This window comes from Perognathus longimembris, chromosome 12 (genome assembly GCF_023159225.1).
Source record: "Perognathus longimembris pacificus isolate PPM17 chromosome 12, ASM2315922v1, whole genome shotgun sequence".
NCBI classification, from domain to species: Eukaryota; Metazoa; Chordata; class Mammalia; order Rodentia; family Heteromyidae; genus Perognathus; species Perognathus longimembris.
In genome coordinates, this window is record NC_063172.1 from 8231776 (window position 1) to 8244968 (window position 13193).

The 13193-nt window shown below is 41.0% G+C and overlaps 1 protein-coding gene across 3 annotated transcripts in view; it reads left to right on the forward strand.

Moving 5' to 3' along the window:
* Adcy8 (adenylate cyclase 8) overlaps positions 1-13193 on the forward strand; it is a 178358-nt gene that overhangs the window by 118433 nt on the left and 46732 nt on the right. For all 3 annotated transcript variants that reach the window (XM_048358470.1, XM_048358471.1, XM_048358472.1), the window contains one exon: positions 3315-3415. In XM_048358470.1, coding sequence (XP_048214427.1) covers positions 3315-3415 — 101 coding nt within the window. The remainder of the gene's footprint in view (positions 1-3314; positions 3416-13193) is intronic.

A 13193-nucleotide genomic window follows, 5' to 3' on the forward strand; every position in this document is an offset into this window, starting at 1 on the left:
CCAACAAATTGACCATGACCAACCCTTACCCATTTTTGACCCACAAGTTTCTCATCAAGGAAAAAAACCCCACAAAACAGCAGTACACACACACACACACACACACACACACACACACACACACACACACACACACACACCAGTCGCAATCTCTTTCAGAATAAAAGACTCAGTGAGTTATGAAGGCCTAGTGGTCATTTCCAAGAACACTTTTCCTATGGGTCTCCAGAGAAGCAAAGGATTCTGTCAGTTCTGGGAAATGCTTTAGGAAGAAAAGAGAAATATGAGGAAGGTATTCCGCAAGTCAAAAAGGCCACACACAGGAAATCATTATCCTTATTGAAGAATCCTTTGTAAACATGGATCATGTACCAGTGAGTCCCACTGAGCACAAGATACAGACTTTTACAGGGGGATAGAGAGTCACATTCTAGAAGGCAACACCAGGGTTGAAAGGGATAACTCGTGGGACAGTTGACCATGGTTCACAAAGGTAAAAGTACTTAGTTATGCAACGGAATGAATGAAATCATTTCATATTCATAGGAAATTCTTTGACAGTGTCATGTGTAAGACACTGTGGCAAGCACTTTGCAAATAAATACTCTTTTTTTCATTTTTATTTTGTATTGTTAATATAAATGTGATGTACAGAGGGGTTATAGTTACATATGTCACAAATGTGTACATTTTTTTAAGCAATGTCACCCTCTCCCTCACTCTCTCTATTAACTCATTTTTATCTTGCTAACAACACCTGTAAGACAGAGAAGACTGAGACATGGGAAGCTAAGTAAGCTTGTCTAAAGTTGTCTATGTTGTAAGTGTTGAGGCTGAGATTAAAATTCAGATAGTGTACCCCTAGAGTAATCCATGATGACGATTAAACTATAAATACATGACCACAAGTGGTGCTAGGTAAGGACAGAATAGAGGGAGGCTGAGCATGTATAACTTCAGCAAGATCTTGTGTACAGCTAACTTCATCTAGCCCTGAAGACCTTCCCAAGTCAACAAGATGCTAAATGAATCACTCCCTCAGGCTTGGTGCTGTAATCATCCTGCACCCATTAGGACTTTTCACAGGACTCCTCTCCCCATGTTTCAAAGTAACAATGCCCTCTGTGCTGAAACCCAGTGTCCAGAGAAGAGGAGTGAGGTGGGAGGAAATATATTCTCTTCACAAGGAAATCCTGACAAAGTTGGAGGTGAAAGAAGTCCTTCTCCTTGCCCCATCCAGCTTTTTCTCTGAAGAAAATGAAAAACGAAATGTTATGCAACTTTAGTCTGGATAGATGATGATTATGAGTTATTTTAAGGCATCAGTAAGAAACATTCAGGAAAGGAGTCACAGAGACTCAGACTTGACATGTATAATAAATGATATTTTCCCCGTGAAAGAAAGCCAGTAACAAAAAGGAATGTTATGAAAAGACTGAGCCCTCATGGTTAGGAAACTGGGCGTGTTTTAATTTGAGAGTAAAACAAAGCAGAGGTCATCCAATGATTATAAAGAATCATTTGAACAGGCATTAATGGTGTTATGGAAATTATTCTGGAACTAAGAAGGTGGCATTCATTACAACTGCAATGTTCTGTGAGGATGACGACAGTACTGATGACAATAAAGAAGGAAGAGAAAGACTAATATACCAAACTTACAACTCACATATTTAAAATCTCATTATTAGACTGGATGTGGTAGCTCCTGCCTATAATCACATCTACTCAGAAAGAAAAGGCAGAAGGGTTGAAAGTTCAAGGGAAGCTCTGAGCCAAGTTATAAGACCCTATTTAAAAAAAAAAAAAAACCAAAACATCAAAAACAGCTGGCTCAAAAGATATCACCCTGGTGTAGGTACAATTATTTAAGTACTACTTTAATGAATATGTTATTTGTTCAAAGAACTAATGGCTTTGTAGCTAAGGAATTTATTTCCAAGCTGGCAGTTGTGTGTACACTTGCGTGGTGCTCTTGGGAGGCACTATGCACGCGTGGTGTGGGTTTTCTTGGTCTTTATCAGGAGTGAGGCTGGCCTACTGTGATTCTTTGAGACCATTTCCTGTGTTCCCTCAGATACCCATCAAAGGCATTGCCTTGCAGGAGCTGTAACTCTGAGGCCTCTGGGCAGCTCGGGGCTTCACCCCTGCATCCACCAGGGCCTGTCACTCCCCACACCTTAGCTGTGACCCTGAACACCAAGTTTCAGCCTAAACCTGGACTGCACACAGCACTCTGTGAGACAGTAAAAATCCTGCCACTGTTATCGCAAATCCTCTAACAAGCTAGACTATTTTTATTATTGTAACGAGTTGACTGAAATCTTATCCCTGAACTATTGGGCACAGATCCTGAGAGACTATAGAAGGGCTGTTTATCCGCTTTCTGGGAAAAAATCACACTGAAATTCAAATCAAGAATCCTAAATTTCCATTGGCAGGTTTAATTTTCTAGCTCCTCCCAAACCTCAAAGTAAAATGGCCTGCATGCTATGTGATCTAAATAGCAAGTTACTCTCCCTCCCTGGCATGAAGGCACAAGGAAATGCCTGGCTTAGGCTAGTTCCAGTGTCTTGTGTTCATAGACATAATGATATATTATAAACCCTTTTCTCTGGAAGTAGATAATTCCTCAGCTTAGTGGCCTCATGATGGCTTTAGAGACCAGGCAAGAGTGGGGCAAGTACACATTCAATACCAACCTTCCAGAAGCTTTTTAAATGAAATTACTTAGTACCCTGAGTAATCAAAATAAAGTCAACACCATTCCCCAAGGCTGTTTCTAGCACACAGCAGGAGAGCAGCAGACATATTGACCTTTCCATCTTAGAGTCTCTTCTGAGAAAGGAAAGCTTGAGAAAGAGTGAAAAATAGAGTGAGAGAAATAGAGAATAGAGTTTAAGAAATAGAGTGAAAGCCCTAGTTAAGTTTATTCAGGAAGAAAATCCATATGAATCTGATTTACTGCATATATGTGATCTTCTGTTCCGATAAAATGATGGTAGTTCACAGGGAAGGGGAGAGTTAGATTACCTCATGCAAAGCCCTCTCCCTGACCCTTCCCAATGGAGGGAGTCATGTTCACTCACAGGCTGTAACTGGAAAGTTGGCAGGAGAGACAGCGTTAGCACTTCATGCAGGTTTTATGAAGCTTTAGATGGATTCCTCTTAAATTTTTAAAAAAGATTTAATGGTCTTGTTTCTTCTTACTGTTTGCCCCTATCTTAAATGTTGCTAAAAACTAAACTCTTCCAAAAGCTGAACGCTTCTGTGAAGTAATTCCTGTTTCTTCTTTCTTTTCTTTTTAACTGCAGTACTCTCAAATGAGGGATGAAGTATTCAAGTCAAACTTGGTCTGTGCATTCATCGTTCTTCTATTTATCACAGCAATACAAAGTTTGCTTCCTTCCTCAAGGTAAATATGAAGGGACTCAGTTACTGGGTGAATGTCTCTGTGTGATAATGACCCCCCACCTGGACCTTACCAGTTGCTCTTTAAATGAGTCAGAATTTAGAACGTTTGGGTCCAGGATGATTGAACAACTAAATATCTGTTTGATTGCCCTGCTCTACATGAAATCCAATTGCTCTGTCAAGGCAAGAATCTTTTCCCCAATATGAATAAAAACAACCAAAACCCATCTAAGCCGTTTTATTGGGTATCATACCCATAGATGCAGAGAGTGACTAAGAGCTTTAGTGAGCATTTACTTGTTGAGCTATTTATAAGCTTCCTATGTTGACAAAATTGCCATCTCAAAAGTACTACAACACCTATGTGTGGATTAGTTACTTCCAAATACTTAATATACAATAACTCAAGAAACAAATCTCCATGGCAACCTCTGAAGTAGATGCTAGGCTTGTCCTTACCAGAAAGAGGAAGGGACTAAGGTTCAGAGTCATGAAATAAATTGCCCAAGGTCTTGCAGTTGAAAACTGTCACAGCTTGGATTAAAACTCAAAAATAAAGAAGATCTAGCTTCAGTGATGGGGTTTCCAACAAGGGTTGGAGCAGGAACCATGCAAGATGAGTCTTACAATGAATGGTTAATCTTAGTTGTCAACTTGACTGGATTTAGAGTCCTCCCTACAAAACCGGTGAAGCATTTTTCTGGATGTGTCAGTGACAGGCATTTCCTGAGACAGCTAGTAACTGGAGCATCCACTGAGTGGAGAACTTTGCTGCCCTGAGTGTGAGCAGAACCCCAAAATAGGACAGTGGCCCACGTATAACCTTTTCACTACTACTGCCCTCCATGGCGCCAGACTCCAGATGCTCCAGTCTGTGAACACAGACTCACACCAGCAGTGCCTCGGGGCCTTCCAGGGCTTCAGACTTGAACTAGGGCTACATCTTCGCTCCGTTTTGTTCTGAAGCCTCTAACTTCTTGGATAGAGCGGCTACTGGTTTTTCCCTGCTCTCCCGCCTATAGACAGCTACTGTGGGACCGGTAATGGTGCAAGTCAGTTTAATAAATCACCTATAATTGCATATATTCCATCGGTTCTGTTCTTCCGGAGAACCCTGACTAATGACGTCTGTAACATCTTGTCCCTCAAGAAAGCCAAAGACTACCAAGCACTACGAGAATCCTATCAAAAAGAACTCCAGAAAGTACTAGTGAAGCTCCCAGTGCCCAAAGATGGGATGATTCATGCTTTTGCATAAAAAGTCATCTTAAAATACAATCAATATAGCAAATGCATTGAATTCCTGACTTTATCATGCATTTTAAAAAATATTTTTATTATCTTTAAATAGTTGTACAAAGGAGTTGCCATTCATCAGAGCAGTTTGTTAATACAATGCCTCTTGATCGATGTCATCCCTCCAATATTCTCTCCCAAACCTCCCAACCCACCCCTTCCTTCACTTTTCTTAATTTTGTAGGATATGCGCTGCATTTTTTGCCATTTAACAAAGCAGATTATGAGTAGAATGCATTGTGATATGTGTCACCCCTTTCAACATTTTCACCCCACTCTTTGGTGAGTAGTAGGGAATTTGTTGACTATCTTAGAAGCATGAAAAAGTGAGAAACATATTTTTTCTTCCTTTTCCATATGAACTATTTCACATGGTCAGGGAACAATAGGAGAAGGGAAATGGCATTAAAAAAACCATTCCAACTTAAAATGTTTTAGTAAATGATAAAATTAAAGTATCATTTTTCCAACCATTAACCAATAAATGGATCTAGGAATTGTGAATCAGAAGTGGTATGATCACAAAAGGAAGAGACTACCACACTTCCTGATGAAATAGCATGGAGCTACCTATGGTCTCACCCAAAGGAGCAAAGCTAAGTTCATCACTTCATAGGAATTACCAGGCTCAGAAGATGTTGAGTATAAAACCCAGAGAGTAGAAAATGTTCCACTTCAAAGACACCTAATCTTCAAAAAATAAAGTATAAGTAAAATGAAGGAGTAAGGAGAAAACTTAACAGACTTTTAAGATATGAAAATTAGAATATCCATGAATAGATTATAAAACTGTAAGGAAAATGGTGGTTAATGGGTTTGGGCAAAGGGTTGTGAGTGAGATAAGGCTTTTGCTGCCCCCCCATACTTTATTAGAGTAACTAATTAGGCTCTACTTTTCATGGCTTTCATTGTGCTTCATTCTATAACTTAAGAAAAATGATGGGTGGAACCAGAAAAGAGAGAGAGAAACCTTCTGCTGTTGAATGCTTACTATTGCCAGACTTATATCGTGGGAATGCTTCTCTACATAAAGAGGGGAAAACCATAAAAGGCAAGATTCTCTAATCTCCTGGACCTCTTAATCTGCTGGCATAGAGAAAGAAATAATCATTAAGCATATGTCTAGCTCTACATACTATATACACCATCCTTTCTAGGCTATGTATGTAGATCATACATAGATGCATATGTACTACACAAGGAATACATCAGAGACAGGTGCCAGAAAGTACTGGGAGGAAACTGGTTTCCTGACTACTCAATAGCTTATGAGAAGTAGAGTCCTAGAAAAAGCAGTCTCGGGGGCTGGGGATATAGCCTAGTGGCAAGAGTGCCTGCCTCGGATACACGAGGCCCTAGGTTCGATTCCCCAGCACCACATATACAGAAAACGGCCAGAAGCGGCGCTGTGGCTCAAGTGGCAGAGTGCTAGCCTTGAGCGGGAAAAAGCCAGGGACAATGCTCAGGCCCTGAGTCCAAGGCCCAGGACTGGCCAAAAAAAGCAGTCTCGGAGTCGTGAGCAATAAGTGTTGGTGGGGTCTTCCCAGCCTCATCCAACCTTCCCACTTCACTCCTGTCTGTGACATAGAAGCCAGGAAGGGCAAGGTAATCCCCCTGGAATCCTGGAATGCAGTCCTCTGAGGCCCACTGTACATCTGTCTGTGCTGGACTGTAGATATATATGGCCATTAGAAAGCTTATAGTCTGTTGAAGGTCAAAGCAGAACAATTAGCAGCTCTAACGGGGTTGTGACTACCGTGATCAAGTGGGGTAGGATGCAAAGTGGAAAAAGGATGCAGGCTGGAGTGTTGAGCCAACATTCCTAAAATAGGTGACCAGGATAATTCAACCCTCCAGAAGGATCTAACAAGCCACAGAACTGACTGAGAAAAGGCAAAGGAAAAAAAGAGCTAGAAACAGTGTTCTGGGTAAGAACAGTGCCCAAACCTTATTGAGAAATGGTGACATGTTGGCACAGGCTGCTTTACTGACGCATTTTAATCAAAGAAGCAGTGGAAGTTGATTTGTGCTCACAGGACATGGGAATAAGATCTGGAGTTGCAAAACTCTAAGCAAAAAATGATGAGGATAAGAAACTGGCTGTGGAATAGACCAGAGAAGAGACAGGTTAGGTCTTCAGTCAGGGAGGTGAGAGTCCCGATGATGGGCCAGATGTGGGAAGGCCTGCAAAACCTTGAGGATGCTGACTTGGTAGAAGAGGTCACGGTTTGCCAGGGAAGCGTGCATCATGCCTCTCAGCCCACCTGCTGAGGTTCCCTTCGCAGTTGGCACAGCCAGAGAAAGAGAACCAGACTCCATGTCCTGATTGCTGGGTTCAAGGAGAAGAGAAGCGGAACCTTACCTAGCATGGTAGGAGACTCTGACCCTGGGCTTCTGTTATGCAAGCACTAGGACCTCCCTTAACCTGGCCATGACAGAAACAGCAAAGTTAAACAGACAATTCCCATTTCTGTGAGCACAAAGCCACCCCTCTGCCCTGGACACAACAAAAACTCTCTTTGGTATGTTTAAGGTGGTTTTTCTCTCCAATTCATTTTGTTGCTGATTGGGACCTTGCAACTAAAAAGGTGATGAGTGCCTTTCCCACACATGTCTTCTGTCATGGATTTTATTGACACATGAAGGAGTCTCTACTTACCTGATCACAATTAATTCCCAATCCCTGTGGCATAACTGACTGAACCCTGGCAAAGGCAAACAATGGCAGCTGCCTTTCTTTCTATCCCAGAATGGTAGGCTAAGGGAAGACTAAAAGATAACCTAAGATACATCTTGTGATTGCAGAACAATGCATCTTAACTTGCATGCACAGAGACATACTGTGATGGAGGGAAAAGGGTAATGTTAGGAAGGAGAGAGAAAAGTATTTAACAGAGGGAGGACAGAAAGAAAAGAAACAGATCAATAGGCTGAATGCTTTCTGTGCATCCTACTAGCTGTGAACATGCATTTAACCTCTCTGACACCTCAGTTTCCTGCAAAATAATAATAATGCCCACATCTCAGGAGTACAGGAAGAGTTAAGTCAACCATGCCCATTTGGGGAAACTTGTACTTTCTTTCTTCATGAGCCACATCGTTTTCATCTGTTGAAATAGCTAAGAATATCTGCCACTCACAGTTTGCTACCGGGATCAAACGCATAGCTGTGCTCACAGGCTCTACACAGATTCTAAAGTGCCATCCAAATGTCATCATTTGGTATGATCTAAGTTCCTGTTCCTCATCGCCCCACATGCTGCTATACTCTGTTTTGTAGTCTACACTGATCCCTGCCTTCACAGCAAATGTCATTGTGATATCACCCCAAAGATATGCTACAGAGAATAATTAGGACTTAATGTCTCCAAGTGATTGGCATAGAGCTGTTTGCAAATCCCTTGTCGTTCTTTTTGAAACACGATTTCAAAAATGAAAGGTTTCCATGATTTTATATGCACCACCAAGGCAAAAGAATATTCAAGAGTCCCCAGATGCCTGAATAGCTCTATAATTAGATGAAATTTCCACTCCAATGTTGTAATGTTTATGTGTGCAGCAGAAATAAACGAATACTGAGGACCTACTGCAGTTATCTCCAGAGGAATTTATACAGAGTTCAAGAACCTTGCATGGTAGCCAATTTTGTAATTAATACTGTTCTCATTGAGTTCTTTAAAGTTTTTATTTTTGGATTAACATACATTAAAATGTGATACAAAGGTACAAATAGCTAGCTAATAACTAAATGAAGAAATGTCCAACATCCTAAGCCATAAGAGAAATACACTTCAAAACTACCCCAAGATTTCATCTCATCTAAGTCAGAATGGTAATCATCACACAAATGCTGGTGGGAATGTAAGGAAAGAAACTAGTGGGCATGTGAACTAGTGCAGCCACTGTGGAAATCAGTATGGAGCTTCCTCAAAAACTAAAAACAGACCTTCTTTATGACCTCACCATACCACTATTGGGCATAAATACCTGAAGTAAAGTCCATTGAGAAAGAAACCTACACACCTATGTTTATTAAAGTACTGTTTATAATAGCAAAGCTATTGAATCAGCCAAAGGACCCAAAATTGATCAGTGAAAAAGAAAATATGACAGATAATACATGTATGTACATACACACACACACAGAGAGAGAGAGAGAGAGAGAGAGAGAGAGAGAGAGAGAGAGAGAGAGAGAGACTATGGACTGTTATTCAGCCATAAATAAAAATGGCATGTTATTTGCAGAAAATGGATTAACCTCAAAATCACCATGCTTAGCAATAGAAGTCAAGTTCAAAGCCAAGTATTGCATATTCTTTCCATAATTTAATGCTTTTGGTCTCTTCAATTTTACCATGAATACAGAAAGACAACTAAAATGTCATTGGTTTCTCATCTTGCTTATTTATTACTTTATTGAACTTCAGAGACTCCTCCTTTAAAAAGCAGGCCCCTAAATCCCAGTTTTATAGTTTAAAAACAATGCTCAGACTGATAAATTATTTTCTACAAGGCTTTAGTTTTATCACTGGATTTCATTGCCTATCTTTTATTTCTCTTTCTATTTTTTATTGCACCTAGAAGGGAGTCACTTTTAATCCTATCAAGAGTCAAGGGGGCTCTGAGTGCAAATTATCACATGCAACTTTCAACATGCTCTGATATCTTCCCTCCCCCTCCAGAGCACATGTAAACGCTCAAGATTGAAATGGGTGACAAAGCATTCATTTTTCATAGATTTCCAAGTCAATGCCTATGTAAAGCTATGATTAAAGGCAGAATATGGAATGTCAGGTACAGACAAGAGAACACACAGTCTCCACATTGACTCTTGTGAATTTTTGCCTACCTTGGAACCCAACTCACTGCTGTGATGCTACAATAGATCAGCATAAGACACAGCCTCCAGGGCCAGCATGAGAGCATCAGCCTTCCTCCTTCTTGGAGAGAATTCAGCAAGTATGGTGAGAATATGAAAGAGCAGTTAGAAGTTCTCTGACATACCCACTACTACCAAATGACTGCATCGGCTTTTCCCCTCCTTGGGGAAGACCAGCCAATGTGGAGAGTCTAAGAAGAGACTTGGTAGCAGTTCTCCTACCTAGGCAGACAAGGGAGGAGAGCCACAGTGTCTTCATTCTCTACAGAAAGACTACATGGGTGAATATTCAATGAGCACGTTCTGTGAACCTGGCTGGAGATGTAGTTAAATGGAAGAGTGCATGCTCAAGGCCCTGGGTTCTATCCCCAGTACCACAAGGAAAAGAAAAATTTCCTCAGCCATATTCCAGGTGCTATGGAAGAATTCAAAGAAAATGTAAGACCTACAAGATGAAAAGGAAGTACCCTAAAAGAAATACTCACAGAAAGAGAAGTAGCACAACTTCTGAGGCAGAAGACTTGTCTATTGACATAGAAGGCACAGAAAGGGAAGAGAACAAGGGCAAGAGAGAGATCCAAGAGCTGCCATTTATAGACCATACAGGGGGCAGTTTAGCTGGTGCTTGTGGATTATCTGGTTGGAGATAGCTAAATATCTACTCAGTCTAAAGGGACTGGAGAAGATAGGTGGTATTTGGAATCATTTATCCAATCAGGGTGCATAAAGCAAGAAGCAAAAATACTCAAAGCTATAAATGGGCTAACTGAAGCAAAAACAACAAAGGCAATTTAGAAAATGTGATCCAATAAGCTGAAGAACAAGAGTGCCTGGCTTCTTTGTGGGGGGCGAGGGGATGAGGGATGGTTAAACTTACAGTCAGGGAGTAACCAAGATTGTAAATGTCCTCCAATGATAAAATGATAGGAAGACGCCTCCCCTAATTCTAGCTACTGTGTGTGTGTTTTCTTTAACACTTGCACAGTTTTGATTTTTAGATATCACTTTGACCAGAAATCTCTGCAGGAGTTGTAGGTAAGAACAGAAGGTTTGTGCAGCAGTGAGATCCCTGAGGCTCTAGGCAGATGGGTCTGTCACCCACACACCTACAGCAGGCTGGAAAAACACTCCCAGGCTCCATTACTCCTTGGTACCCAAGGGACATTCATTCTGCAGTGGAGAAGAATGCAGGTGGACCACTTTGTCAGACAATCCCATGAGACAAGGAGCCAGTTCCAACTGCGATGCATCTCAGTAACGTGAAGCAGCCATGGAGAACAGCTATGCCTTGTTTCTCAGTGTGAAGCAGAAATAAACCTGTGAAAGGTGAGTTTGAAAGATGCTTGGCAGACTTTCAAACTGCTACATGTCCATAACTGTTAGGTAGGAGGAATAAGAGAAAGAATAATAAAAGGGGTAGTTCAATGGATCAAGATACATAGCACACATATAGTCAATATCACAATGTAACTTCTTTGTACAACTAACAGACGTTCATAAAAATAAAAAAATAAATACAGCTAGCCACAATCATTCTTTAGATGCTTTGATCACACTCTCCATTCCTCTGTCCATTAATATTATTCTCTCTAGCCTACTAGGCCTATCCTAAATGCCATCTCCCTCATTATTCCTCCCTTGATTCCTTTTCCTATTTTCTAAATCATGGCTATTCCTAACTTTTTAGGGATCACCAGTGTGTTATATATTAGTTCCTCATTTATGTGTCTTCATTCCCCTCTGGATATGACCTCCAAGAAGGTAAGGAAGGTTTATATTTGATCCTGGTACCTCAATGCCTATTTGTGCCTAGATGAATAAACTGAATGGTGAAACTACAGAAGCACAGAAGAGATTAGTGCTAATATGACAAGTATGGTACTTAGGTCAGAAGAGCAGAGCATTATAGCAAAGTGAACTTCAGTACTGGCTTTGACATCTCTGAATGACTCAGAAACTGCTTTCTCATGAGTCTTCATCTGGGAAAAGAGATCAAAATTCCTCTTAGGATTATTCTGAGTAACAAATGAAGTATCATGGCTAAAGTGCTAAGCATAACACCAAGCATATAGCCAGAGCTCAATGTGTTAGGTACACTCATGTTATTAATAATAGCAAGAAATACCAAAGTAAGAGATTTGGCATGAGAAGAAATGCATCTAATTTCATTCACTAAACCCATAATAATTTCATTCACTAAACCCACAAATCAATGGAATATATTTGAAGTCAGATAGATAAACTTCAATTTGCAGAAGGACAGGAAAGGAATTCTCTGGCCAACTCTCACACCTGCAGAAATTTACTGGATGAAATGCTGATGGAAAAGTTAAAGATGCCAGTATTGGGTGTGGGTAGTTGGATGCAGAAGCGTGGACAAGGACAGATCGGTACAACTGGTGAATAAGTGGTTCATTAAGAGAGGAAGCAGTCATATACTCCTCCAGAGATGGAGTTTCAGATCCCTAAAATGCTGGAAACATCTTGACACCCGCAGAGTTGTTTAACAGACACACACACTTCCGTGGGATGGAGCTTTGAGAAAGCTCGAAGCTCTCTCGGTAGACTCGGGATGGCTGGTGAAGCTCTGGACAGAAACGAGTTAGTTCTTCATCCATATCTCAACTGGCATATACTACAGCTCATGCAAACCATTATAATCACCAACCCAACTGAGAGACTTGGACCCAGTGTCAGACCCAGCTCTTGGTGTCAGAGCTGACGGAGGGAGAGTTTATAAACTCACCTGAAAGTGGGAGGGGTACATGACTCTTCCCATAGCCAAGGTAGTAGGATAAAATTGCTATTACGATATAGTTAAAACAGAAAGGCACAATGCCTATGGACATTTGGTCATACAAAATAGTATGTATTTATTGAAAGGAACTCCAGGAAATGGAAAGAAGTTTGTTTTTTCATTTTTGTTTTCTTTTCTTTTTGTCCTGTTTGTTCATTTATCGGTCTTTGGGAGGGTAAGTGGGAGACACAGAATTGGTGGGACAAAGCGCGAACAAATGCAGCAGTATTAGTCACTGGACACTATGTTGACAATAAACTACGCAACTTGTGGGTGAGGATGGGAGGGGGAAAACTTCAAGAGAGAGAGGGAAGGGGTGACATTGTCCAAAAAGAAATGTACTCTTTTTTTGTTGTTGTTCTTGGGCTTGAACTCAGGGCCTGGGAACTGTTCCTGGGCCTCTCTGTGCTCAAGGCTAGCACTCTACAACTTGAGCCTCGACGCCATTTGCGGTGTTTTCTGTTTATGTGGTACTGAGGAATCGAACCCAGGGCTTCATGCATGCTAGGCAAGCCACTGAGCCACATTTCCCAGCCCAAGGAATGTACCTGACTTATGAAACTGTAACCCCTCTGCATATCACCTTTATGATATCCATAATTAAGTCAAAAGCTCATGAATAGCAGCTTCCTGGTAAGAATAGGAAATGATCAAAGAAGAAGGGGAGGGAAAATGACTAGGCACAATAAACCAAATCAAATATTTCCACATTCCTTGCAGAGTGTCACAGTAGAGAATTCTGGAGATAGATGCAATAAATCCATGTGTAGCTCCTGTTAATAGCCCTTTCCCCAGTCAAGCAGAACT